This window comes from Benincasa hispida, chromosome 1, assembly GCF_027475165.1.
Source record: "Benincasa hispida cultivar pf3 chromosome 1, pf3_genome.v1.1, whole genome shotgun sequence".
In the NCBI taxonomy this organism is placed as follows: Eukaryota; Viridiplantae; Streptophyta; class Magnoliopsida; order Cucurbitales; family Cucurbitaceae; genus Benincasa; species Benincasa hispida.
The window spans coordinates 33,686,890-33,714,420 of NC_143478.1; the positions used below are offsets into that span (position 1 = coordinate 33,686,890).

General features: G+C 33.3%; 1 protein-coding gene and 1 long non-coding RNA gene across 2 annotated transcripts; one reads left to right on the plus strand and one right to left on the minus strand.

The window, feature by feature from the left end:
• Positions 1-13,830: 13,830 nt before the first annotated feature.
• LOC120090157 (protein phosphatase 2C 51-like) lies at positions 13,831-16,378 on the minus strand. Its single transcript, XM_039047678.2, has 3 exons — positions 15,617-16,378; positions 14,987-15,092; positions 13,831-14,486 (listed from the first exon to the last, which is right to left on the minus strand). Exons 1-3 carry the CDS (start codon positions 16,304-16,306, stop codon positions 14,176-14,178), a joined length of 1,107 nt encoding a protein of 368 aa, XP_038903606.1. The 5' UTR covers positions 16,307-16,378; the 3' UTR covers positions 13,831-14,175.
• An 8,443-nt stretch (positions 16,379-24,821) lies between these two features.
• Positions 24,822-27,065, plus strand: LOC120089125 (uncharacterized). The gene is made up of 3 exons (XR_016528377.1): positions 24,822-25,118; positions 25,198-25,476; positions 26,807-27,065. It is a non-coding gene; the product is annotated as an uncharacterized LOC120089125 (long non-coding RNA).
• The last annotated feature ends 466 nt before the right edge of the window (positions 27,066-27,531 follow it).

Consider the following 27,531-nt stretch of genomic DNA (forward strand, 5'->3'; position numbering starts at 1 on the left):
ATAGTCGTTTAATTAATTAATTAATAGTTAACTAATTAATTTTAAAGAAGTAGAGATAAATAAACATGTGATGTTTATTTATTAATATATATATGTATATATATATATAATTAGATTTAATGTATATGATTATTTAATTAAATAAAAGTTATTTAATTAAATTAAAACTAGAGTAGTAATAGAAAAGACTAGGAGAAGGGGGGACACCTTTCCTCTCTATAAATAAGTTTTCATGGCTCATGTTTGTGAAATAGTTGAATTGAGAATTTTGAATCCTAATCTTCTACTAATTCTCTCAACTCTTCTTTTTTCTACTACTTCTTCTTCTTCCAAGTCTTGGAGATCACACATCCAATTCTTGGGATCCTAGAGAATAACAAGGTTTCACTTATGGTAGTGTCCCTTGATCATTGAAGAGACGTTCCGGAGAAGATGCGGAGAGAATCGTAAGAATTTGGGAATCTACGAAGGTAAGGTTTAGCTCTTCCCTCTTTTCTTCTCTTAAATGCATGCGAATCTTGACTGTTTATCCATTATGTTATTATTTTTATACTGTATTTTGTTTATGTAAAATCGAAAGTTTCAAGGCAATCACACACTTCCACTTGGGATTCAATCCATTCATCATGGATTGAGAGTAATGAGAGAGTTAATGCTTGAAATGGGAGGTTTCTCCTTCTTTATATAGGCCAAGATGGTTGAGGAATTACCTAAAATCATGCTCTGGATGTTTACCCATCATTTTAGGTGTTGAATAACAACTTTGATCAAGGAAATAGAAACCATAATTGACTGGACGCGAGTCTAGAAAATTAAGGCTTTTTGATGCAGCCACAGCAAATCTACTAATGCGGTCGCATCAGACAAAAATCTGCAATATGGCCAAAATCACTTGTCAAAACCCACCAAATCACCAATCAGTAAATAACATCTTTTAAGATCAATCAAGCCCTCATAAGCTCATTTTAACTAAATTCAGACCAAATTTAGCGGAATACATGCAAATGTCCATTTTTCTAAGTAAAAGTGTGTAAATAAAGGCCTCAAAACATGCATTTCATGGCATGTATCAGAAGTTAGTCCTTTGATTTACATGGGTGAGAGTGGCCCGAGTATCCGACTCAATAAGTTTACCATTTTGGGGATTTGACTAAATGGGGAGTTGGGTACATAACTTCACAAGATAAAATTCACTCTTTTTCTACATAAGATAACTAGATGAGTAGTTCTCTTAAATGCTGATTTTGGGTCTTGAACAAGGGACCCCACCCTTCATTGGCCTGAGAGGAACTTAGTTTATAGTTGGACCATAAAAAAAAATTCACTGGAGAAATTAGTGGTACGTAAGGAAAATAGGTAATTACAAAGGTAAAACGGGCATTTGATCCGACTGTAATTACGAACAACTTGTGAATGAACGACTTGCTTATATTGATTATATCCATGGACACAGTTTGTCTTACCGTGCATAAGAGTTCAACTATAGGTCTATAATGGTTTTCCCTGTAATTAATAAATGAATGTTAATTTAATTAAAGAGTTTAATTAATTAATCTTGGAACATTGGAGCTTATAATCTATAGGTCCATAAGGTCACTTTACTAGCTCACCACAGACCAACAAGGATTAAATATGTTAAAAGAAAATTTGAAATGTTCAAATTTTATGAGGGGAAATATTAGTTGTATTGGATACAACTAATTATATGATTTATTATAAAGTTTACTTGAACGAGATTCAAATTATAACTTTATAATATGGATAATTAATTTATTTGAATATGGCTCAAATAATTAATTAATTATTTGGATGAGATCCATATAAATAAATAAATTACTTAATTTAAATAAGATTCGAATTAAATAGATGATGGTAGAATTAATTTAATTGAATTGGGTTCAAATAATTAATTATTTATTTTGGATGAGATTCAAATTAAAGATCCTGTAGAGAATAAATATTTAAATATGATTTGAATATTTAAACAATTTAATATGAGATATTATTTAGGTAGATATTTATTAATATTGAAAACAAGCATTACTGTGGTAAAAAATGAGGAGGGTACCTTAATTTCTGTTAGAGTTCAAAATGGGTGGAGAATGTGTATAGATTTTAGAAAACTGAATATTGTGACTAGGAAAGATCACTTCCCCATTCCTTTTATTGACAAATGCTCAAAAAATTGGCTAGAAAGTCTTTCTTCTATTTTCTTGATGGTTTTCAGGATTCTATCAGATGCATATTCACTAGGAAGATCAATAGAAGACAACCTTTACTTGCCCCTTCGGTACTTTTGCTTTCAAACGGATGCCATTTGGATTGATCAATGCCCCAGGTACATTCCAACATTGTATGATGAGTATTTTTTGTAAGTTTATTGAGAACTATATAGAGGTTTTTATAAATGACTTTATAGTATATGGAAACTCTTTCCCTGATTGTGTTTCAAATTTGTCTAGAGTTTTGGAAAGATGCATCGAGTCAAACTTAGTGTTAAATTCTGAGAAATATCCTTTCATGGTCATGCATGGAATTGTACTTGGGCAGGTTATTTCTGAAAAGGGTATTGAAGTTGATCTTGTGAAAATTCATATTATTACTAAGCTCCTTTACCCCACAAACGTGAGGGAGGTTCGTTCTTTTCTTAGCCATGCAGGATTCTATCACAAGTTCATGAAGGACTTTAGAAAAATTGCTCAACCAATGATTTCTTTACTTCAAAAGGATGTGGAATTCATGTTTGATGACAAGTTCAAAACCATTTTTGATGTGCTGAAGAATGCTCTGTCTTGTGCTCAAATCATGCAAGCTCTTCATTGGGATCTCCCCTTCAAGTTTATGTGTAATGCGAGTGACTTTGTAGTGGGAGCGGTTTTGGGCCAGAAGGTGGACACAAAGCACCATGTGATCTATTACGCTTCTAAAACTCTGAACTTGACCCAATGCAGCTACAATACGATAGAGAATGAGTTTCTAGATATTGTTTTGCTTTAGAAAAATTTTGCCCTTATGTTATTGGCTCTAAAATTACTGTATTCTTTGACCATGCAGTTCTCTGCTACTTAATGTCAAAAAAAGGTCCAAGCCACATTTTTTGAGGTGAGTTTTACTCCTCTAAGAGTTCAACCTAAAACCCGGGGACAGAAAGGAGTCTGAAAATGTCATTACCGATCATCTAAGTAGACTGATACAGCTGAATGGTGTCTTCGTTCTGGTGGAGACTTTTCGGACCACACATTGATGTCAGCAGATGGTATCTCTATGACCCAATGGTAAGCAAATCTAGTGAATTATTTGGTATCAAGCGATCTTCCCTTTGATCTCAAAAAGCATAAACTTGATAAGATTAAAAGCGAGTCAAAATACTATGTGTAGAAAGATCCTTATCTGTGGAAATTTTGCTCAAATCAAATGATTAGAAAGTGTGTCCCAAACGATGAATTCTTTTCTCTCTTAGCTTTCTGTCACGAGCATGCTTATGGAGGACATTTTAGTCCCAAGTGATCTACTAAGAAAGTCTTAAATTCTGGATTATATTGGGATACCCTCTTTAGAGACACATATTTCTTTTGTAAAACTTGTGAACATTGTCAAAAATCTTGAGGATTGTTTCATAGAAATGAAATGCCTCAGGTCCCTATATTTTTCTATGAAATAATTGATGTAATGGGGATAGATTTCTTGGGACCCTTTCCTTCTAGCTGCAGAGTTGTGGGTGCAAGTATATTTTGTTAGTTGTGGACTATGTTTCCAAATGGGTGGAAGCAAAGCCCATTGTTACTAACGATGCTAAGACTATTGCAGATTTTCTAAAGTTTAACATCTTAAGCAGATTTGGCTTTCCCAAAGCTATCATCAGTGACCAGGGGACCCACTTCTGTAACAAAATCATCACCTCCCTATTAAAAAAAAATACGACGTGCAACACTGTACCGCTACCCCATATCATCCCTAGACAAATGAGCAGGCGAAAGTCTCGAACAGAGAAGTGAATATCATTTTAGAGAAAGTGGTCAACCTTGGGAGGAAGAACTGGAGTCTTTAACTCGGTGACGCATTATGGGCTTACAGAACGGCCTTTAAGACTCTATCCGGATGTCCCCGTATAGGATGATCTATGGAAAGGCCTACCACCTTCCTGTGGATATCTAGCACCACGCATACTAGGCAATAAAGAAATGCAATTTGGATCACGAGGCGGTGGGTGAGGCCAAACTACTACAGCTTCAGGAGCTTGAAGAGTTAAGGTTAAAGTGCTTTGAAAATTTTTTAATTTACAAAGAGAGGACAAAGGAATCCCACGACAAAATAATTTCACTCAAAGAATTCCAGGTAGGGTAGAAAGTTCTTCGATACAATTCTCGTTTAAAATTCATGCATGGAAAACTTTGGTCCAAGTGGATTGGCTCCTTTGGTGTTTCTCACGTTTATCCCTATGGTGTAGTGGACATTTTGAATTTTGATACAAGAAAAATTTTGAAGGTGAATGGCCATCTTTGAAGATCTTCCATGAGGGGGATTCGCTAGATTTCTTTGATTTCGCCTACCGATTAGACTCACCGATTTATGTCTGAAAATGAGTCACCATGGTTGAGCAATCGACCTTAAAAATTTGCGCTTCCTGAAGGCAGCCAAGCTTTAAATTTGCATGCTTTCCTAGTGTAGATTTCATTTTTGTAATTTTTCCTTTATCATTGAGCTTAATATTTTCCATCATTCTTGTTTTTGCTAGGTTAGTTGGTGGAGAAAAGCTTGATTCGAGTGAGCCAAATCTTCCTTTCATCCCGCTAATTCAGGGAAGTCAAAAGATCCTTCATGCTCTATTTTCAGTCACATTGGGGACAATGTGAGCTTTAATAGTTAAGGGTGGGGTGTTTGAATTTGGCGTGAAAATTTTGTTTGGGGTCCATGAGCACTGAGCTCAAACAATGTGATTTGCTTGCTTGTCATTTGCTTATTTGTCGTGTTCCCTGCTATGATCAGTCTATGATGCTCTCTTTTGATTTGTGTGTGTATGAGATAGGGTGAAAGAAAAGGATTTACGATTTTTAAGGCATTTTTTATAATTTTTCTTCATCTCTATCATGCATCTTTAAGTTCTTTGTCTATCTATCTCAACTGTTGCTCACCTTGAATCAAATTATTAGGCCATAAGATTGTTGTCACACCGAAAGGCCTTAGGGAAAGACATTAAATTTCAAAGAGTCAATTTAGTGATGCATACTTTAAGAAGTAATCAATTGAGTTGGGATCTTTCCTGAAAAAATATGATTAGAGAGTTTGAATAAGGTGAGGTTTACTCCTATTTCTCAATGGTGTAAATAATATGGGATGGCTATGACACCCATAGTTTCCCTTTGAGCTAAAGCACTCTAGAGAAATGAGTAAGTTTAGGCATTTTTTAAAGTAAGTTGGCCTGTAGTTGGATGTCATGCATGTAACCCATGTGGGCAAGCCAAAATAAAAGCAGTCTTTCTTGATAAAATTTCTTCTCCATTTGAAAAAACAAAAAAAAAAAAAGAGAGAGAGAAAAAGAAAAAGAATGTGTGAGATGATGAAAAAAGAAAAGAGAGAGAGAGCTCAAGAAAAAGAATAAGGATAAAGTGTTAAACGATTTGATTACTCTAATTGCAAGGAATCACCACTTTGAGTTTTGGAAATCTAATTCTTGAACTTTTGAGCCAGAGTAGAGGGAAAATGAAGTGAGGCTTCATAAGGCTTTTTGGGGTCTGCTTATGCTTAAAATTGATGGGCTTGTACTCATCCATGCATGATAAAGTTTGAATAGAGTCTTCAAATTTGCCTTAAATTGGTTGAATGTTTTTTTTGTTGTCCATTCGACTATGTGCATAGTTTTGTTTGACTATTAAGGCTTGAGTACGGAACTAGGCAACTTAACAAGCTAATATGTGAGTGATTTCATGTTCTACCTCGCTCGAGGACGATCAAGAATTAAGTTGGGGGTGTTTGATAGCACTAAAAATGTGTTCTCTCTCTGTGCTTAATTCAAGGTCGTTACTGTGTTTAATGTATTTATTCAGTGATTTTACAGGTTTCAAGTGCCTTGGAAGTAGAATTGACTATTATAGACTATTGGGGTTAATTTAGAGCAATTAGAAGCTATAAATAGCATCTGAGCTTCAACGGAGACAAAATGATAAAAATGCCTCTGGAGGCACAACGCTTAACACCGCGGTGCCAGTACACAGCGCTTTTTCCAGTAGCACCAATTTTGGTGTAGCGTTGCGGCACTATGAACTTTGACGGACATGCGTGCGCCTTAGCAACGCGGCGCTATCCCAAGCGCCACGGTGCCACTGGCCTGCTATAAATGAAATTTAGGTCGTTTTTACGGGGGAGAACGTCGTTTCTCAATTTTCTTCACTTGTAATCTCCAGCTCTTCACTGTAAACGTTAGTTTATTCCGTTTTTGGTCAATATTAAACTTGAAGAAATTTTTTTTTAAGATGATTAAGGGCTAGAGGTAAGAACTTAGCTTGAGTTTTTTGGTTTATTTCCATTCCTTTAGAATTCTTGAGACTTGGGATTGTATTTTGCTGAGATTTTCTGGTTTAATAGATATTTCATCTTGTAATCATTCTTTACTCTTTCTTTCATGGGATTACTTGACAAATTAGTCATGTTAGTTTGATTGTTTGCTTTCGATTAGCTCTTATATGTAATTCTTAGTAAGTTAATCACCTAGAAGAAAATGTTAAGTAAGGTTGTGATGTCAATTTGGGTTTCCAATTAATAAGCACTCTCTTTCTAATCTAGATGAATCTCACCTTGAGTATTCAATTAGATGATGAAAATTGATTATTCAACTTAGCATGCCCTTAAGCTTAATGCTTGTTAGTTTATCGTTTAGGGGTGGAGGATTCTTCCTTAAGCCTTGAATTAACTCGATCTTACGGATTTCCACTTAAGATTCTGAGTGAGTTGGTTAAGTTTTAATTGGAAGGTCTCATGCTTTTGTAATTAAGCCTATGATAGAATTATAAGGAATGGAAAAACACCTAATTCACACCCAATTCGCTAAATTCACTCAATTCACACTCCATGCATTAAATTCACTCCGCACTATTTTATTTCACACAATTTACGTTTATTTTGCATCACCAATCACAAACCCCACTCTCGGTTACTTCCTATAAGCTTTGTGGTCTAGAAATCTTAACGGCTCCCTGTGGATCATCTTCATACTTCCCTTTGCTATATTTAGTAGAGTAAGGCATGAAATTTATTTGGCTCAGATCATGAGGTTTTTACGACACCCTAACGGCTGCGACCATGTATAATTTTAAATAATGTGATCGAACTGAGTTTTGATGAAACAGAAAATGGAAAGAAGTTATGAAGTGTACTTATGAATGTTGTGTAATCAATATGTTGAATGAAAATTGTAAATGTTGAATGAACATGGAGAAGGTGTCCAGGTTTAAATACGGGTTGAGTTAGGGAAAGGATGTTAAATGTCGCCAAGAAAGGTGATGTTTAGCATCTTCACATCTCTTTCTAGGTTAAGAGGGTAATCTGGAAAGGGGTGTCACTCTTGGCTCATGTGCTTAAAGGGAGATATTTTAATAATGATGACTTTCTCAATGCTCCGCTAGGTAATAACCCTTTTGTTAACTTGGAAGAGAATTGTATGGGCTAGGCATTTGTTAAAAGAGGGGTATAGATGGAAGATTGGGAACGACGCCAACATTTATGCTCATTAAGATCCCTGTCTATTCGGTGATGGTCAGAGGTCGCCTATCTGCATTAATAGATGTCTTCAGAATTGAAGGATTCGTGACCTGTTGGACCTTGAGGGAAGGTGGAAAATATATTTTATCATGGAAAACTTTCTCCCCAACGATGCAACAAGATCTGGGAAAGTTGATGACATTATCTGGATGATGGAACCTAAAGGCATGTTTTTCATCATAAGTGCTTGTAAGCTGGTGGTCAACTCTGAAAGAACAGGGTTGGAGTCAGTATCTAACTTCTTGAAGCTTAAGCTCAATTATGTATGGAGGCCCTGTCCCCTCCCCACCCGCGCCGTGTGAAGACCCCATTTGGGAAATTGTGTCTGATATTCTCCCCACTTTGGATAATATTACCAAAAAAAGGAGTTGTGCTAATCTTTTGTGCTTATTTTGTAGGAAAGTTGTGGAAACCTTATGTCATGTGTTTTGAGGGTGTAAGTCTACTAAAAGCATTTGGATTGAGTTCTTTCTTCGTTTATTTGGTTTCTTGTATGATTGTGAGCCCGCAAGATTGCTGGAGCGGGTTGCTATCGATGATTGATGTTGCTGACTGAAAGGTCACGGACATCCTTCTGTGGGATGTGTAGAACTATCAAAATCACATTAAAAATAGCGACTCAGTCCCAGATAGGTTTGTTCTTATGCGTTGGATTGCTAAGCATGTAGAGAAGATTCTTTTAAAGGAGGGGTATGTTGGGTTTTATGTCCTAACACTCGTGGTTTTTAAACAATAAACTCACTCTGTAAATCAATAAAGTTGTTATCGAAGTTTGATTCAATAAAGATGTATTGAATATATGAATTGCATATTTCGTTTTAGAAATAAATCCAATAAATTAAAAGATCCATGACTATTACATGAGTACTTGAACTTTATGTGGAGACATATGAGTGAATCAAGTTCGAGTAAATAGTCTAAATGATCTATAGTATATGAATAAGGTTGGGTGCCTTATTCTAGTAACACTATAGGATGCGACACACTCTGTAGTTGTTATAAGGTATTGTAAAGTGCTACAGACGAAGTGATCCGGATTCATACATGTAGTGACATGAGGAGTGGGAGCATCCTATGCAATGAGTTTGCACAAGATCGGACCAAGAAATAAGTCATTCTTATTTTATAACGTTGTTTACTGTTTGAGACTAACTATTTCAAAAAGATGACCTAGGTAACTTGACCTTAATCCTCAGCTAACTTTGAACTCCTGTTTATTCAGGATTATCCTTAGATTTGCATAGGTGAGGGTTGGTTTAACAGCCTCGGCTCAATAAGCCTCCTATTTCAGGGGTAAGACCGAGAAGATAGCTGGGGATATAGGGTGCAAGATGGAATTCACTCCTACCCGCTTTCAGGGATAGTAGAGAGGTTGTTTCCTTAAGTGCTAACTTCGGGTCTTGAATAAGGGGTCCCACCTTCTCATTAGCTCGAGAGGGACTCGGTTTAATGATCAGATCACAAACCAATTGTTAATTAGAGGATTAGTGGGACTTAATGAACAAGAGGTAATCTTAGGGGTAAAACAGCCTTTTGACCCAACCGTTATTACGAACAACCTGTGAAGGGTTAACTTACTAAACATGGTTATATTGAGTGGATGCAATATATCTATAGTGAGGGGAGTGCAACTACGGGCTTTAGTGGAGTGACCCGGTAGTTAACGAATGGAGGTTAATTCGGTGTAAAGAGTTTAGCCAATTAATCTCGGATCGTTGGAGCCATGATCTATAGGTTCATTAGGTCCCCTACTAGCTCACAAACGGATAAACCTTCGAATAGTGTGATAAGTTAATTTGAATCGTTTAAATACAAATTAAGGGAATTAGTAATTATATGTGATACAATTATATGTTTAATTTTGGAATTAAACGAAATTGGAGAATTGGTTAATATTTAAATATTATTTAAATATTAAATCCACAGGGATTCACAGTGATGGAATTAGTGTTGAATTAATTTAATATTAAATATTAAATTAATTAGAATTAATTAAATTGTTGAATTAATTTAATATTAAATATTAAATTAATTAGAATTAATTAAATTGTTTAATTAATTATTATTAATTTTATTAGAAAAAATAATTTTGTATTAATTTTTGTAAAATTAAATTCAATTTTAATTTTATGATTAAAAACTGAAATTGAAATTTAATTTTGTAAATAGTTTCAAAATTAAATGGAAAATGAAGAAAATGAGAAAATCTCAAAGTGAGATTTTCCCACTTCTTCAACCTAGTAGCTCATTCATGGTTCCACTAATTTTATAGCGGTTTGTTGCTTGAAAGTCATGCAATATAAACTTCAGTTCTGAGTGGAAATCAGGCATGCAAATAGTTGAATTTTGTTGAAAAAAAAAAAGTGTTTGAATAAGTGTTCTTCACACTGTTGAAAAACCAGTTCTTCACCTCTATTTTCCCTAATTCAAGCTTGTTTTAAGTCCCACAACTCAATCTAAGGCTTCAAAAGAATAGTAGGAATAACCTTATGGTGGTTCATAACCAAAGGAAAAGGAGATTGCAGTTGAAGATTGTGATTCAAGAGGTACTTTAAAGGTTAGTGTTGAAACTCTCTTTTTAGTTTATGAACTTGCTGAATTTGAAGCCAAAATTAATGAATATTTGCTCATATTCCGGGCGAAGGTCATAATTTGCAGGAACATTCTATGGTGTTAATAAAAGGAGGTAGAATTAGAATGCTTAATGACTCTGTTTTCTTCCGCTACTTGTTTCTGTATTTCAACAATTGGTATCAGAGTATCATTTAAGCATTCAATTCAATTTAATTTTGGCTTGGTGAGTGTTTATCATAAATTGTATGAAAATGATGAACTGATATGGTTTTTCTAAGCTTTTGCATTATTTTCTCTTCAATTATGTTGTAATTATTGAAATTGGCTCTTGATTGATAGGCTTTAATGTGTGTTTAAGTGCCTGTAATTCGATTGGAGTCATTAGAGTTGCAACTAGGATGTAATTGAAGAAAGAAGTGAAGAAGGTCAAGCAGCAGAAATTGGATTTTCAGCCACTGCCCAATACTCGATGCCCAATGCCCCATACTCGATGGTATTTTGTGAAATACTCGACGCATGATGCTATACTCGATGGTACTTGATACTCATACTTGATGGTATTTTGTGAAATACTCGATGCACGATGCCATACTCGATGGTACTCAATGGCATATTTGATGGTATTTAGTGAAATACTCGATGCACGATGGCATACTCGATGCTTGAGGACATACTCGATGATCGATGACATACCCAATGCTTGATGGTACTCGGTGGTTTTTTCCCAGTTCAACCCAATTTTAAGCATTGGAGGTCTAGTTCGAGAGGTTCGGGTCCAGTTCAAGGTGGTTCGAGCGAACCATAAGTGTTTTGGAGCCAATTTTTGTTGAATTTTGTAATAATTAGGCCTTTGTTTGCTTGAAAATGTCAAAACTAAAACTATATCAGTTTGTGTTTAATTATTTATGCATCTGATGTATGTTATAATTAAATAAATCTTGTAAGTGCATAAAGTATGCCATGTAGTTTTAAAATCCCACCATAGGAGGCATGTTACATGCATTGAAAGTATGTTACAAAGTGTTATAATATGTAGTATACATGTATAGAGTTTCAAATGATTTAATATAAATGTCATATTAAATGTTGAATGCCTTTGATGTATGTTATGGATGCTTAGCATGTCTAAAGTTTTGTAAGTTGTTATAAAATTGGGTTAGACATTTAAAATTCATAACAAAGATAAGTTGCATGGTCACATAAGTCCACTTGTTTTAATAGTTAAAATAGGTCGTTATCTTGTAAAACTAGGGTTACAAACTCAACTGGTATATAATCCTGACTAAGGCTAGGGGTATTTAAGTTGACGGTCTACGTAACACCTCTACCTAGGAATTATGGCCGAATAATTGAGCATTGTTAACCGATTTTATGAGCAATACGTGAGCGGTGTGAGGTCTTAAAACTGGTTTATTACCTAACCATGATTTGAAGAAGTGTTCTTCACATTGCTCAAAAACCAGTTCTTCACCTCCATTTTCCCTAATTCAAGTTTGTTTTCCCACAACTCAATCTAAGACTCCAAGAGAATGAGTAGGGAAAGACCTTGTGGTGGTTCACAACCAAAGAAAAAGAAGATTGCAGCTGAAGATAGTGATTCAAAAGATACTTCAAAGGTTAGTGTTGAAACTCTCTTTTTAGTTTATGAACATGCTGAATTTGAAGCCAAAATTAATGAATTAGAATGTTTAATGATTCTGTTTTCTTCCGCTGCTTGTTTCTATATTCCAACAGGATAGCCATCCTCCCTTTCCAGGAAGGAGATTTAGGCGAGTCAGGTGGCATGGGTCCCTCCTGATATCGGTCAATGGAAGCTGAATTCGGATGCCTCTTGGGTTAAGCGAGAGGATGCTGGTGGTGTCAACTAGGTTGTGTGTGACTCTTTTAGATCCCAATCCTTGCGGGTTGTGAGGCTATGAAGATTAATTGAGGAGTCAAAAACCTTAAAACTCTGGCAATTATTAAAGGTTTGAAAGCTATTCTCAGTTTCGTCTTGCTCTTGGTTGTGGGGGAGCCTTATTATTGTGGAGTCTGACTGTGCTGAACTTATTAGAGCAATTGCTTAGAGGTAGCAGGACCCATCAAAGTTTTTTGGGTTGGTTTAGGAGATTGAGGATTTAGGGGAAGCTGCACAGGTGTTGTCTTTCTGATTGCCTCCCGCGTTTTGGGAGGAGAATTGTTTTATCTTGCCTGGTTTAGCTTGAATGTAATAGATTAACCTAATCCATGCTAAATTTACAAAATAGAATGTTATATTATATGAAACAATAACTTTTCCAAAAGTAAAGTTGTCCATAAATTTTCAACCCATTAATTTATAATTTAAGTAATGCATTTCTAGTTGATAATTATTTGTTTCTGGTGCAATTAAATAAGGGCAACAAATGATAATACAAAAATGAAGTAAATGACATAATATATTAGAATTAAGAAATTAACATATCACTCCAAAAAAAATAATTATTTTAAATGGTAAAACTACTGAAAATATTTTCAAATATAGCAAATGTCAGTCTATCAATAACAGTGATAGACTATCAATATCTATCACTAACACTGATAGATATCTATCAATATCTATCAATCTATCATCATCTATCATTGATAGACGGTGACATTTTGCTATATTTATAAATAAATTGACTTATTTTTCTATATTTGAAAATAACCCATGATAAATATGATAAGAAATGAAGTCTGATGATAAAACGATAATCATATCATTTCTTTTAGGAATAGATTTGTATACTACAAAAGAAAAAATTAAAAAGTATAATGTATATAATTTTTCATAAGAATAACAACAATTATTATTATATGAGAAGAACAACAATTTTATCATATGAGAAGCTAAATACATCTATAAGAGATAATGCCTATAAACTCAACTTTAAACATACTTAACTTCAATCCACAAAATATCATCTTCAAACTTCGTTTTTTTTTTTTTCCATATCAATACACAATGAATAATAAAGAAAAGAAGGAAACTTCAACCTAAGAGAATTTCAAATGTTCGTAAAGAAAATGTTGAAAAGAGCTCTATATATACTTGCAAGAGATGGAAGATACAAAGCCTTTAAAATTTCCCTAATTAAACATAATTAAGGATATATAAACACGTAAAATATTTTTTCTCTTTTGACAATATGTGAGGTGGAGAGATCAAACCTCTGACTTCGAGGTTGATAAGACACACTAGATGCACACTTGATTGCAGATGGCAATTGAGCTATGTTTTTTTTTTCTTCTATAAACTCATAAATCTTGAAGATTAAATTGAAGGAATAAAGAGATACACTACTTATCATATTCATATTCTAGTCTCCATTAAAGAGATATACGACTTGTCATAGTCTAGCCTCCATAGTTTGTTACATACGAGTCGAGTGTGTGTACATCACGTAAATCTTGATTACCATTTTTTCCCTTCAATGTAACCAAGGAAAATGAGGCTGGCTGCTGTACTAGAATATAGCAATGGAAAGACAAGTAATATCATTCGGTAGAACTTAAAAGCCATTGGGTTGAGAAAAAGATCGTCTTACAGAGATTCTCAAACATAGGAAAAAGGCACATCCACTCGATGTAAGATATGCATTGAAGAACCAGTTATAAAGAAAATGAATTAGATGTTATATAATTATCATTGCGGTTACTTGGTTCTACGGCCAATTTTAGCATATGATTGCCATAGAATTACCTCTATCCACAGTCAAAATGAATCCACGGAAAGCTTGTAGTAGAGTTGAGTTGAAAAAGTCTACACGAAACCATGAAACCGTTGGATTCCGGTAATGCTATGGATGGCAGCAAGCAGAAGTTGAAAGATATATATGTGCTGCATCATGGAGAGGAACGGTTTGGTTTCCTCAAATCTACTACTATTACACTAATGTTGTCCTTACTTCCACGAGCCACCGCAAGCTCCGCCAACACTGCTGCAGCTTCAGCAACATGGCTGTCGTTTGCTACCTTTAATGAAACCCTCTTTAATTTGCCTCCAAAACATCTCCTCACTATGTTGCAGGCAATTTCATTCGAAACAACATCCCACAGGCCATCACTTCCTAGTATGAGGAACTCATCGTTGTCAGTTCGCTTGGTAACAGTCACTTCTGGTTTGGAGATAACAAATGGTTTGAGATATTCATCACCTGAAGAAGATAAATTGAGGATTCAGAAAGATTTTTAAAAGGACTATGACGTTCAATAGCCTACAACAAAAAATAATTGATTGGAAGGAATCGTGTTCCTGACACAGATTGAACTGGATAAGAACAATTCTCACATTTGATATAACTGCTGGGAACACGGTTGATCCTCATTAATAGAATTGAATCAAGATGAAATCATAGCTTCTAGCATCAAATTTTGCAAACAATTTACCGAAAAACAAATAGATTTTGATTGGATTAAAATGCCAGAAACCAAATCCTCACTAATAATTATGATTGCTTTAAGACTCTTCTGACTGAAAGTTGGATTTTGTTCCACTATATGAAAGAATCTAAATCTGAAGATCAACTTCCCCACAACCTAATCTCCATTAAACCAAGGTAATTATATAAGTTAGTCCAGAAAACAATCATACATATATTCAGAATCTATATTGGGTTTTGTTTTGCTCTGTTGGTTTGGTTTGTTTTGTACATACCGATGGATCTTGAAGTCGCAAGAACTCCTAGCACCCGGTAGCCATTCCAGTTTATGACCCTCCCACCGGCAGATTCAATTCTCTTCAACTCATCAGCTCTGCCAGGCTACTCGTAATTTGGATTCATATAAGCTAAAAGTTGTACAACATTATTCAAATATTCAAAGAGTTTTAAAGCTAATAAAACAACTAAAAAGTTTTAGTTCCGTGAATATCAGCATATTATATAACTAGATACATGTTCCAATGGGCAGAATAAGAATCAAGAGACAGAGAAAGGGCATCATCAGATCATAGCCAAATATGCTTATAATTATCACAAACAGATGCTGAATCAATTGATATTTTAAGACCATAAACCAATTTTTAAATTGGAGTTCACATTATTATCTTCATTTACTCATTTTTCGAAATTGATTCATTATCTACACGAATTTCAATTATAGAATCTAGTTAATCAAAGAGTCAAAATTAGTCTGCTCAAAATTGGGTGTGATCCATGATGAAATCGTCATTTGAATCTAAGTACTTCCTTGACTTGTATGGTTTTCAATTCTCTGAATGACTTGTTAGAATGAATGTAATTGAGTAATTTGAAGTTTGAACAGAGTCGGTGTTGAGATTGTGCACCTTATGATCGTTAGACAAGGCCAACGCAATTCCATCCCTAGCCAAAACGGCTCGACAATCGCCGCAATTGGCCACCACCACGTCCTCATTTCCGATGACCGCCGCAACAACCGCCGAGCCGACCGTCTTCATCGCGGCGGCGCCGCTATTCACTTCGTCGTCCATTCTCTCAAAGCACCTCTCCATCAACCTCCCCCACTCCGCCTCATCCATCTCTCCCCGAGCCACAATCTCCTCCGCCACAATCCGATGCAACCGCTCACGGCACACCTGCGCCACCTGAGCGCCGCCGTGTCCGTCGTACACGGCGAAGAAATTGTACTTCTCATCATTAATCGCCGTCAATCCCAATTCCACTCTCACTTCATCTTCCATCTCCTTCCTCCGCCCTATAATCGACATCTCGCTGTACACTCCACAATCCAACGCCGAATCCGATTCCTTCTCAGAGAGTAGTACTCCATCACAATTTGATTCGGAAACTCCATTATCGCCTAATTCATTTCCCTCACCTACCTCTGACGCGTGCACCTTCCTCTGCCATTTGTACCTCAGTTTACGAACTCTCAGCCGTCTCCGGCGAGCATTCTTGGTTTTAATCATAGTAGTTGGATCGCACATTCCGGCGTCCGGCCGTCGGAGGAAGTTCCGGCTGCTATTACTAAGCTGCTGCTTGTTCAGTGAATGCATGAAATAAGAGAGAGAAAAAGAAAGGGAATGATGGAGAAGATTGATGTGGCAGTTCAATGATAGTTTAAAAGAAAAATGAATGTGAGCCGTTGGATTAGGGAGTGTGTTTAGATGGAGGCCACCTGGGGGTTGCGGGGACCACATCGCGTTGGATTTGAGAACAAAGACGTGGGCGGCTGAGATTAATCGAGGGCCACACGTGGACGTTTGATATCGCGATAAGTGATTCGGTTCGGGGTGGGCCCGGGGGGAAAAAGAATTGCGTGGCGTCTTGTTATGGTAGAAGGGTCGTTTTCCATTGGCTGTGACGGAAATATTGACTAAAGTGACAGGCGGAAAGGACACGCGTCGTAATGTGATGGGAGAATCCTGTCGGAGTTGGACCTCGTATTGTGTGTCACCGTTAGTTCAATGCGTTACGTGTCCCGCTTTTAAATTGTTGTTTTTTAAACAATTTTCACGCGACGCTCAAATTACCAATTTTGTGTGTATAGCGCACACACCTAAAATGCCAAGATATTTTTTAGTTCCTTAAATTACAAGTTTAGCCTTATTTCAAGTGGCTGTTTGAGCGCCCAAGATCCTTAATTATGATTTGTTATCATCAATGTAGATAAATTATAATAGTTTGTTTTGAATACGGATTATTTTTAATTTGAATTAGAAATGAAGAAATGATGGTTATAAAATAACAAACATAGAGAGTTTTTAAATAATTTTACTATAGTTAAGCTAGTCGTGAATTTAACAATAGAATAATTGTAAATATAGCAATCAAACCAAAAATATTAAGAGATAAAATAATTTACAGATATAGCAAAATTTAGATAGAGCCTATCACTAATAAGAATTTATCACTGATAGGAGTTTACTTATGATAGAGTCTATCATTAATAAGAGTTTGTTTATAATAGAGTTTATCACTAATAAGAGTCTATCACCGATATATTTTGTTATATTCACAATTTTTTTTTAAATGTTATATACTTAATTATTATTTATAAAAATACTATCAATTGCAGTTATCCTTTAATATTTTGAAACTTCAACTATCATATGTGATGCTTAATGGCTATAATAGTCAACTCCACTTAATGATCCACGAGTAAAAAAAATATTATTTTGTCTTATTAATTCGAGTTTCAAAAATACTACTCTCCAAACATTACAACTTCATTTCTTACCTTAAATGCCCTCTTAATTTGTGTTTAATTCATCTCTAATCTCTAACGGGGCATTTGGGGGCATTGAGTGAGTTATAATAATCTGTGGGTTATGACAGTCTGTATTATAATATAATATTCTGTGCTTAGGGTGCAGATTATTTTAGTCTGTGTTTGAAATGTAGGTTATTATAGTCTGTGGTATAGTAGTATGTGTTTGGTGTGCAACATATTATAGTCTTTGGTATAATAGCCTGTGTTTGTTGTGCAAGATTATTATAATCTGTGGTATCATAATTTGTGTTTAGGGTACAGATTATTATAATAGCCGGTTATAAATTATATGCATGTTATCTTAGTATATATCACAATTGATTCTACTTTTCTATATGTAAAAGGAAAAAATTTTAAATGAAATATCATATTTTCACGAACCTAAATAAAATTGTTTATTCCACTAATTTATATAAAATGTATTGAACGTTGCATTGTCCTCATTCCACCAATTTTAACCTTGTTTGACGTATCAAATTTCATGAGCATGCTGCAATTACAATTCCATTCTCTTCAAAGGATATTAATCATTGCCCAACACATTAACGTATGAAGAGATAAAGAAACATAAAAAATAGTTTTAAGTGAAACATAAAAAATATTATAAAGTATAAGCCATAATTTAGATATGTCGAAATTAAATATAGAAAAGCAAGTGATGAAAATAGTTGGTCAGGCGTTGTCTAGAAGAAGAAATTCGCAATACTCCAATTTCATATCCGTTGGAACAGACAAAAAACTCTTTGTATTATGCACATTGTGGAATATGATATTCATAAGCTTCACCTTCTATTGAGTTTGTAGTTCTGGAATATCGTTAAATTCATTCACAATCTTGGCACGTAGCTCATCTGTTGCACGCTACTCTTTGGGTCATTCAGCAATGGACTTCAGTTGGTCATTTGCAAAGTCTATTGCATTCTTAAAAAATTCAACCAACTCAGACTGATATCCATAACATTTTCCATTACTTTCTCTACAAGAGGTCATTTTTTATTTGGGTCTCCCAAATGAGGTCATCCGTACAAAAGACCCATGAAAGGAAACAGAGCAAAATAATCGAGCGCTAATCAAAATAAAGAAAACGAGGAAGAGTAAGGAAAGTGACCAAAATAATCAAACGCTTAAGTGAGTAGTTGGAGCCCCAAACGTTGGATGAACTATTATAGCCCACCCGCTCAACTATAAATAGGGGCCCAAACGCACTCTAAACTTTTTAAAGTATCTAATTGGTTTACAATCTTTCAAATTATATATAATAAATCTTAAGTTTTTAATTTTTGTTTAATGTATGTTCAATAAATTTATAAACCTTTAATCTTGTGTCTAATACTTGATACATTAAATATCTTTAAAAATTTAATAAATTACTTAGGTATAGCATTGAAAATTTAAATTTTATTAAATCTAAAATTCAATTTCATGTCGCTCAATTAATTTTTAAAACTTTTTTTATATATTAAAGACTTATTAAAAACAAAAATGAAAGTGTTACTGGTGTTGTTGGCTGACATTATTTTCTTTTATATACCTTGTTATGTTTCTGACGTGTTGTGAGGCTTGGGCCCTTAAATTATCTTTCCTTTTTTTATTATAGATTTTTATATTATTCTTTCTATTTCTAGTGACGGTTTTTATTCTTGACATTTCTGTCTCTTGCCTTATGTGATATATATATGTATACAGTATACATATATATATCACATAAGGCAAGAGACATAAATGTCAAGAATATATATATACACACTCATTCATGAGAGTTAACTTGATGAACCCTATTGTGTTTATTGATGTGAAAAATAAGTATGTGGCACCATAGAGTACTTAATCTTTTTCTTGTTGCAAGATTGCTGGTGTGATTGCGTGGTAATGATAATTTGTTGAAGGTATTCAATTCTGAAAGACTCCCATGTCAATCCTTATAGTATAAGGGTTCTGGTTGAAGGTTTGTTCCATTGTTGAATGAAAAAGGTTATCCAATCTTCATGCACATAGACATCAAATTTAGGTGAGCCTAAATCTAATAATTTTGTGTTGAAGGAGAAACGTCAAGTTTAAGGGGAGCCTAAATAGTTCATTAGAAGAAAGCTATTATTGTATTGAGATAGTTTGTCTATCAAAAATAAGTTTTTCTTTGTAATCACTTATCTATACTAATGAAACCTTTTCATTTAGGCACAAGTGTCTCTCTAGACCTAGGTATGGGGTTACACCGAATTAGGTTACCAATTCCTTTTTATTATCTCTAATCTCTCTCTTTCTTAAATCTTATTTTATCACATATTTATAACTTTATGGTTGACTTGTGAATAGAAACAATAAAATTTTTCGTTTTTTAAAAAATGTAGAAATTAATTAAATAGAAACTTGAAAGTTGATGGATTTATAAGATACTTTTAAAATTTAGAGAGCATAATTTAATTTTAAACATCCACTCTTTACTCTTAACTTGTAAAGTAATACTATAATCCTCGAATTATAATTTGTAATAGTTTCATTGATGTATTATCTAGAGACTAAAATTGCTACTTATAAATTGGAGATATGGTGAGATATTCGTACTTTTTTATTCTTATTTTGAACAACAGTTATCATACGTTATGTTTATTTATTTATTTATTCTCTTTTTTTTTGGGAGACTCGTTGTCATGTTCCCTCAAACCAATTGAGAGGAATTTGGTTTTGATTAGTTCTGTTTATTGAATGGTCCAAATTCTTTTTCGTTTTCTTTTCTGTCAGAAAATTCTGGATATTTTCTTGTGGCATAATTGAATTGAAAAATGAATCCATCTATCTATTTATTTTTACATTATTATATTGTAGTATCACATGCGATAATTTATTTTACATCAGAGTTACAACATGTTTATTGTCTTATTATGTGTCGAGGATTGTCTTAGGCAAAACTCAATGCTTATGGATGGACCTAAATTTAAGGAAAATTAGGATTTGACATGGGTAAATGTACATCTCACAAGAAAAAAATTAAAGTCTCGGATTTTGGATAGACTAATCAAGTCGATGAATATATACCAATCGAAAAACGATCGAGTCATGTCCGATTTGGTGCCCTGTATATATCCTTGAGCGTTGCTAACTACACTGATCTCACTAGCATTATACGTGACTACAACGACTATCAGATGAATGATATTATAAATAGCCTCATTCGACGACCCCAAAAAGAGAGTAATTAATCTCCAAACGAAATTCCTAACCTATTTTTATGTACTTAGCTGAATTATACATTTTGCATATTAACTTAGGCATTAGAATGTAGTATGTTTGACACCACACCAGTGTAAGAAACTTTCATGCAAGTCGACTCAGAAAGCGAAGCCAGATCAAGAAAAGTAGGTTGGTGGTCACGAGCACAATGACAAGAAATCTATACGTTAACACTATAAATTCTATTTTTTTCTTGATATTTTTTGGAAAATTTATCATTGATCTTTTGAGATTATGATAGCAGTTTATCGGTATTTATCAATGTCTATCACTGATAGACAATGATACTTTGCTATATTTGAAAATATTTTGAATAATTTTCTATATTTAAAAACCACCTCTTTTTTAAATGGTATGACATTAAATTAATATAACCAACCAAACAAAAATTACATCATTAACTAACTTAACCTACTCATATTTTCATTACATCAATAGTTCTAAATTGCTCATTTTTTTCCCAACAAAAAAGAAAAAGAAAGTTAAGAGCAATTTTGATCAATATTTTTTTAGTATAACAATTGGGGTGAGGATTCGAACCATAAACATCATAGTTATTAGCATACTTCAATGTCAATTGAGTTATGCTCTCTTTGACAAGTTGAATCAATATTAATATGTTTCAATTTTACTCATTTTATTATAATAAATGCGGACTAATATTTTAAACTTACAACATCAAATAGATGAGTGGATTTCTTTAATCTTTTAACTGACCATACATTTTTGTTTATTGACTTATCTAATGGAGCATTTTAGTGTGTATGTGTTTTTTTTTTCTTATTTGAAAATTATTTGATTTTTCTATTTTTAACTTTTCAAAATTTAGACTTATTTTTTCACTAAATTAAGTGTATTTTAACGAATGTAAATTATGTCTCATTGAGTGTAACTCCTACCTAAATTAAAATTTAGAAAAAAAAAAAAAAAAAAAACGGCTCTCCTACAGTCCGGACAAAATTTAATTTTTTTTTGTATTTTCATAAGATAGTGAACATATTTATTTCTTTTTAAAATATCCAATAATATTAATATTTTAATGGCAAAGGAGATAGAGAGAGAGTTCACGTGTTGCCGAAGAACAAGCTAAATTAAATGTATTCAGAAAGCTAGTTACAACAAAACTAATTGTCTATTCTCACTTCTCAGAATTATTTCACCAGAACAACCATTCTACTTGAATGATTTCTTCATTCTTATCCTTTAATTTCCGAAAGTTTCTAATATGGACGTATCTATATAATATAAAATAAAGACAATGAATTGAAAGTAGAAAATCAAGGAAATAAAGCCCAATGCTGGCTACATGTCATATCTTTGTACATATCAATACTAGATATTAAAAAATAATAATAATAAAGACAATGAATTGAAAGAAGAAAATCAAGTCGAGAGCTGACTGCCTGTTGCTGGCAAACATAACCTTTTTAGCTCAAACTAATTACAGATATAGCATTAATAAATATATATATATATATATATATATAATAAATATGGTCAAATTTGATTCCATCCCATACAAAAAGACTAAAAAATCCATCATAATCTAATGAGTTTAAATTTTATTCCACGATCAAATTGCATTATCGACTATTCGGATGCACCTTTCCAAAATCGATCAATGATTCGGATTCGTCTTTCCATTCATCGACAATTCACATCCATCCAAATTCATCGTCGATTTGCTTTTTAGTGATAGAAATCTCTAGCGAATTGATCGATGATAATTTAATTTCTTCCTTTTTTTCGAAAAAACTCTTCCAACATTTGTCAAAATCCTAATTTTGAAAGTGTAGCATAAGTTGATTGAACTTATGTGTAGGTTGATTATTCTATTCTTTTTTATTGGGGTCTATCGATGATAGAAATACTTCAATAGGCTTGGTTAAATGCATAGTTTAGGCCTCATACCAATGGAGATATTTTTTGTTTCACCCCGAAAGGCCTCATACCAATGAAAATAGTCATCCTCACTTATATACCCATGATCTTCCACTTATCTAACCAATGTGGGACTTTGGTCGCATTTCCAACAAGAGTCTATCCGTGGTAAGTTTCTATCACTGATAAATTTGAAGAGATGAATTATATCAATGATAGGGTTATCACTGATAGATTTCACCACTTCAAGTATATTAGTGATAGAAACATATCTGCGATAAGTTTATGATAGACTTCACTACTTAAAATATATCAGTTATCAGCTCTACTATTGATAAACTTGAAGAGTTTAGTTTGTTGGCTGAAGTGTTTATTACTATTTTAATAGATTGATACGTGAAAGACAATTATGGAAAGTGAATAAAGAAAAAGGGGGCAAAAAGAACCTTAAAACTTGAAGAATCATTAAAAAAAAAAAAAAAAAAAAAAAAAAGAAGAGTGAAAAAAGAGAAGGTGAATACTATATAATTAGTATATATCATTTTTAAGTTGTACTTTAGCATAATATATATATATATATATATATGGAAAAATCTTAAAGAAAGTTGGAATTCCACTTTGAAAGTCACAGTTTATGTCAAACTGGAAGTGATAGACAATATTATTTAAAGCTTAGATTCTAGCTGTTTATCTTTGGTTAAGGAAGGACTGTTTGGGCTTTTGCTAGGTTTAAAAATGTCCAAAGTACCTTTACAACTTCTAGCACATTAAATTAGAAGACAATGTGTCTCTATTGATAACAATGTTCTTCTTTTCAATATTGAAGATAATAATGTAGAGCTCGGGTTGAGGGATTTTTCTTTGATTGCATGATTAAATTGTTACTAATACCCTGTTGAGGATGCTTTAGATGAAACTGAAGAAAGTAATTTAGAGATTAAACAATCATTTTTTAAAAATGATATTAGCGTCACTAGAGAAAATCCTAAGAGTGCATTTAACTGTTAATCTTAAGAGATCATTTACCTATTTTTCTAGTCATTGTAGTGATGAAAGAAAAATAGCAAGACTTGTCAATCTTTATTTGTTGAAAAACTTGTTGATTAAAAAAAAACCTCATAATTGTGGATTGGAAGCATGTTAAGATGTTGAATGATGAGGAGAAGTTTAGGAATTATCCATGGGGAAGAATGTCTTATAGTCTTACCGTAGAGTTTTTTAAGAAATCTATTAAGACTAAATCAAGACCAATCGCCTATCTGCAAGGCTTCCCCATAGTTTTAGCTTATTGGACATATAAAATACTTCCTAAACTTCGTTCATAAAAAGAATAGGAAATGGTTTCCTAATAATCTTGAAATGGGAATCAACTAAATCTTATTGGACATATAAAATACTTCCTAAACTTCGTTCATAAAAAGAATAGGAAATGGTTTCCTAATAATCTTGAAATGGGAATCAACTAAATAATCAGATTGGCAACGTAAGCCCTTGGTCTTGAATTGTAGGGGTGTTCATGTGTTGGGTTGGATTGGGTTGAAAATCTAATTGTTCAAGTTGTAAATTTTTTCAACTCAAATAATCCTTATTAAAAAATGAACCCAACCTAACCCAACCCAACCATGAAATATTTGGGTTGGGTTGGGTTGGTTCGGGTTAATCGGATCATTTATTTAAAAGAATTATTTTCATATATTAAATTAAGATTAACAACTCAATTTCAATTTATATAGTAAAAATTTTCTTTCTAAAGTGCAAAGAAACTAATTTTGATAGTTGTTAAAGAATAAATTATTCAAAAAATATTGAAATTAAATAAAATTAAAATCAATATATGTATAAATAATTGTGTTGTGAGTAATAAAAAATATATATTTTAAAGTTAATAATAAAGTCGGGTTGGTTTGGATTATATTAGGTGAACCCATGAATCAACCCAATCCATAAAATTTTCATTTATTGAATCCAACCCAACCCAGATGAGTTAATAACTCAACTCAAACTGGTTGGATTGATTGGTTTTATCGGGTCATTAGATTTTTTGAACATCCCTAACAATTAAAATAATTAAAGTTAAAAGTTAGTTTGGAAAAAAAAAATTAATCTAAAAGAAAAGGAAGAAATAGAAGAAAATGGAATTTTGGAATAGAAAAAGGAATTCGAAGAGGAATTGCATTTAAAAAAAAAATTAAATAAATAAATAAAATAAAGAGAAAGGGATAAGACGAAAAAGAAAGGTGGTGACGAGCCTGAAAATCAGAGCGATTTACACCGATTCCCTTGAGCAAACCCTAATTTTCTTTGATGAAATTGTAGAGGGACGTGAGGAAGAGAAGTTCGAGGGTTTCCGGAGTGATTGGAGCTGTGGAGGTTGAGGAATTTGAATGAAAAATCGGGTTAAGTCTGAATTTTGGACAGTCTGAATAGGCTTAAGTGTTTTGAAGTTTTCAAACTGTAGAAACGAAATTTGAAGCTGAAATTTTGAGGCTAGTAAGTTGAGGTTTCTTAACATTTTTCATGCGTGAAGTTAGAGCTAATTTTGACTGTAAATTGGTGAATTAATAGGAAAATCAAAACTACACAGAGTTTCGAGCGAACAGAGAAACGTGGCTTTTGGAGCTGATTCCGTGTTATTCAAGCGTTTTCAAAGCTTCAAATTCTCAAGTTAGTGGGCTAAGATGCTTATTTTAAAGTTTGTGCAAGAAATTTTAGGTTATATGGTTAGAGGTTGATGAATTTCAAGCTGGGAAAAGTTCTGAAACTTCTCGCCAAAAACAGGGGGTATCAAGGAATATTTGACCGATTTCAGAAGATTTAGGGCGATTCGAGACTCCAAAATGTGAGGTAAGATAGTTTATAGGATGGTTAAGGGGTTTATATAAATTAATTCGAGTGGATATGGCTGAAATGAGCGAATTTGATCGCCAGAAGTCTCACCGGAAAACTGGCCGAATTTAAAAGAAAATGTGGAGTGGAGGTTGAAGATGACCTCTGTCCGTCATCTTTTGTCCGCCATTAAAAAACTGGAAATCCAATTTTATGATGATTAAGGTGTTCTTAAGCATAATTAGTGGCCCTATTGGTATTAATATGATACCTTAAACATGAAATTATAAGAAATTAGAATCCTAACTTGAATTTGAAGTTGATTAAATGGTTGGTTTATAAAGTTAACCCTAATTAGGGTTAATGGGAAAATTAGATAAAATTGGACAAGATTAAGATTAATCAAGATGTTCCTAAGCTTAATTTAAGCCTTCATGGGTATCAATTAGATGCTTTGATCTTAGGATTGAATTGATTTGGAATTATAAGTTAATTTTAAGGTAACTTGAGGATTAAAGTATAAGGTGAAATCCTAAATTGGACTAATTAAGGTTTTAGAGAAGTTTAAGTAATGTTATAATATTTTAGAGATTATTTAGGGATTAAGAGAATTATGGTAAAATGAAGAATTTTTTATGCAGTGTTTGGACTGGATAATCATCTAGAGGATAACCATAAGTTAATAATGTGATTTTATGGCCAAGTTCAATTAGGAGAGGCTTATAAATCCGAAGGATCGAGCCCGTAATTGTGAATGACAAATCTAAAACGTTTTCTAAATGTTTCAGTAACTCATACTTGCTTAATTATAAGAATGTCTTCCAAGCAAACTAAGTTTGAAGAGCTATTGTCACATGCTAGTTTAAAAGAATGTTTATAAAGCATGTGTTAAATATTTGTATTTATGTACACAAAGCATGCGTTAGAAGTTTATAAAGATGTGAAAGCTCTTGTTCATGTTACTATGCTTTCAAGTATACATGTTTCTAAAAGAATAAGTTTTATGATGAGCATGATAAACCTAATATTGATGGACTCTGAGAAGGTATTTGGGCCATAGTACCTAAGGTATGACGGTACTTAATTATTACCACGTGCACGTAGGTAGAGTTGATGTTGGTAGTGTTGAGATTACTCCACACCAACTAAGGATTGACGTTGAGGGATTAAGCAAAAGAGTTCTCTCTCAACTAAGGATACAAGTTATGTATTTTTAGAGATACTATGTTTTAAAATATTTTAAGTATGAGTTTGCTTCGCAGTTTTCAGTTTCAAGCATGATGAATATGTTTTATTAGTCACTCACTGGACGAGTAGCTCATTCTTTCAAATGTTTTTCTTTTCCCAGGTAGTGGTCATCTCCCCAGAGGTTAGCTGCCATATTGCTCTGCCACTCAAGGACTCCAGTTAAAAGTCCAAAGTCTAAAGAGAAGTTTTAGGTGTTTATTCTGTAAATGTCTGTACATATATGTTGCTCATATCAGGGACTAGTAAAGTATGTTGGGGCCCACTGAATTCTATACCTGTTAATATGATGTAGTTATGTTGTTGTTGATTCCTATATTTAATATGTAGGTCTATATCAATGATATGATCTCATTAAACTATATCACTGATATGATCTCATTAAACTATGTCATTGATAACTTCTGTCTATAATTATATGAGTATTTCAAATCTTATAAAAAGAAGGTGTTCTGTATAAAATACTAATTAAATATTGTGTTTTTAGCTCTCTACAGTTCCTATTATTGCATCAAAAGAAGAAATGTCATCAGAGTACTTCAAAAAAATTTTAGAGATGGAGAAGAAAAGATTGGAGGAAGGAGAATATGTCGGGGAAAAAGATAAAAAGATTGGAGAAAGAATATCTTCTGTACAAGTAGATATTGAAGGTTTAAAAAGATAACACAAAGAAGATGTTGAAGATTTTAAAAAGGGACAAAAAGATATTCTCGGTATTTTATTTTCTCTAATAGAAATTGTAAACCAGAGAGTCTCGCACAAATGTGAAAGTAAGAGACAATCTCAAGAGTACTTGAAAAAGAATCATCATCCATCATTGAGTCTAGA

Excerpts from the sequence above, each read along its gene's own strand:
- LOC120090157 (XM_039047678.2), bottom strand. The coding sequence starts at position 16,306 with ATGCATTCACTGAACAAGCAGCAGCTTAGTAATAGCAGCCGGAACTTC. Across the intron at positions 15,093-15,616 it reads CCTTGTCTAACGATCATAAG|CCTGGCAGAGCTGATGAGTT; the intron begins GTGCACAATCTC and ends AATTACGAGTAG. Across the intron at positions 14,487-14,986 it reads TGCGACTTCAAGATCCATCG|GTGATGAATATCTCAAACCA; the intron begins GTATGTACAAAA and ends TATCTTCTTCAG.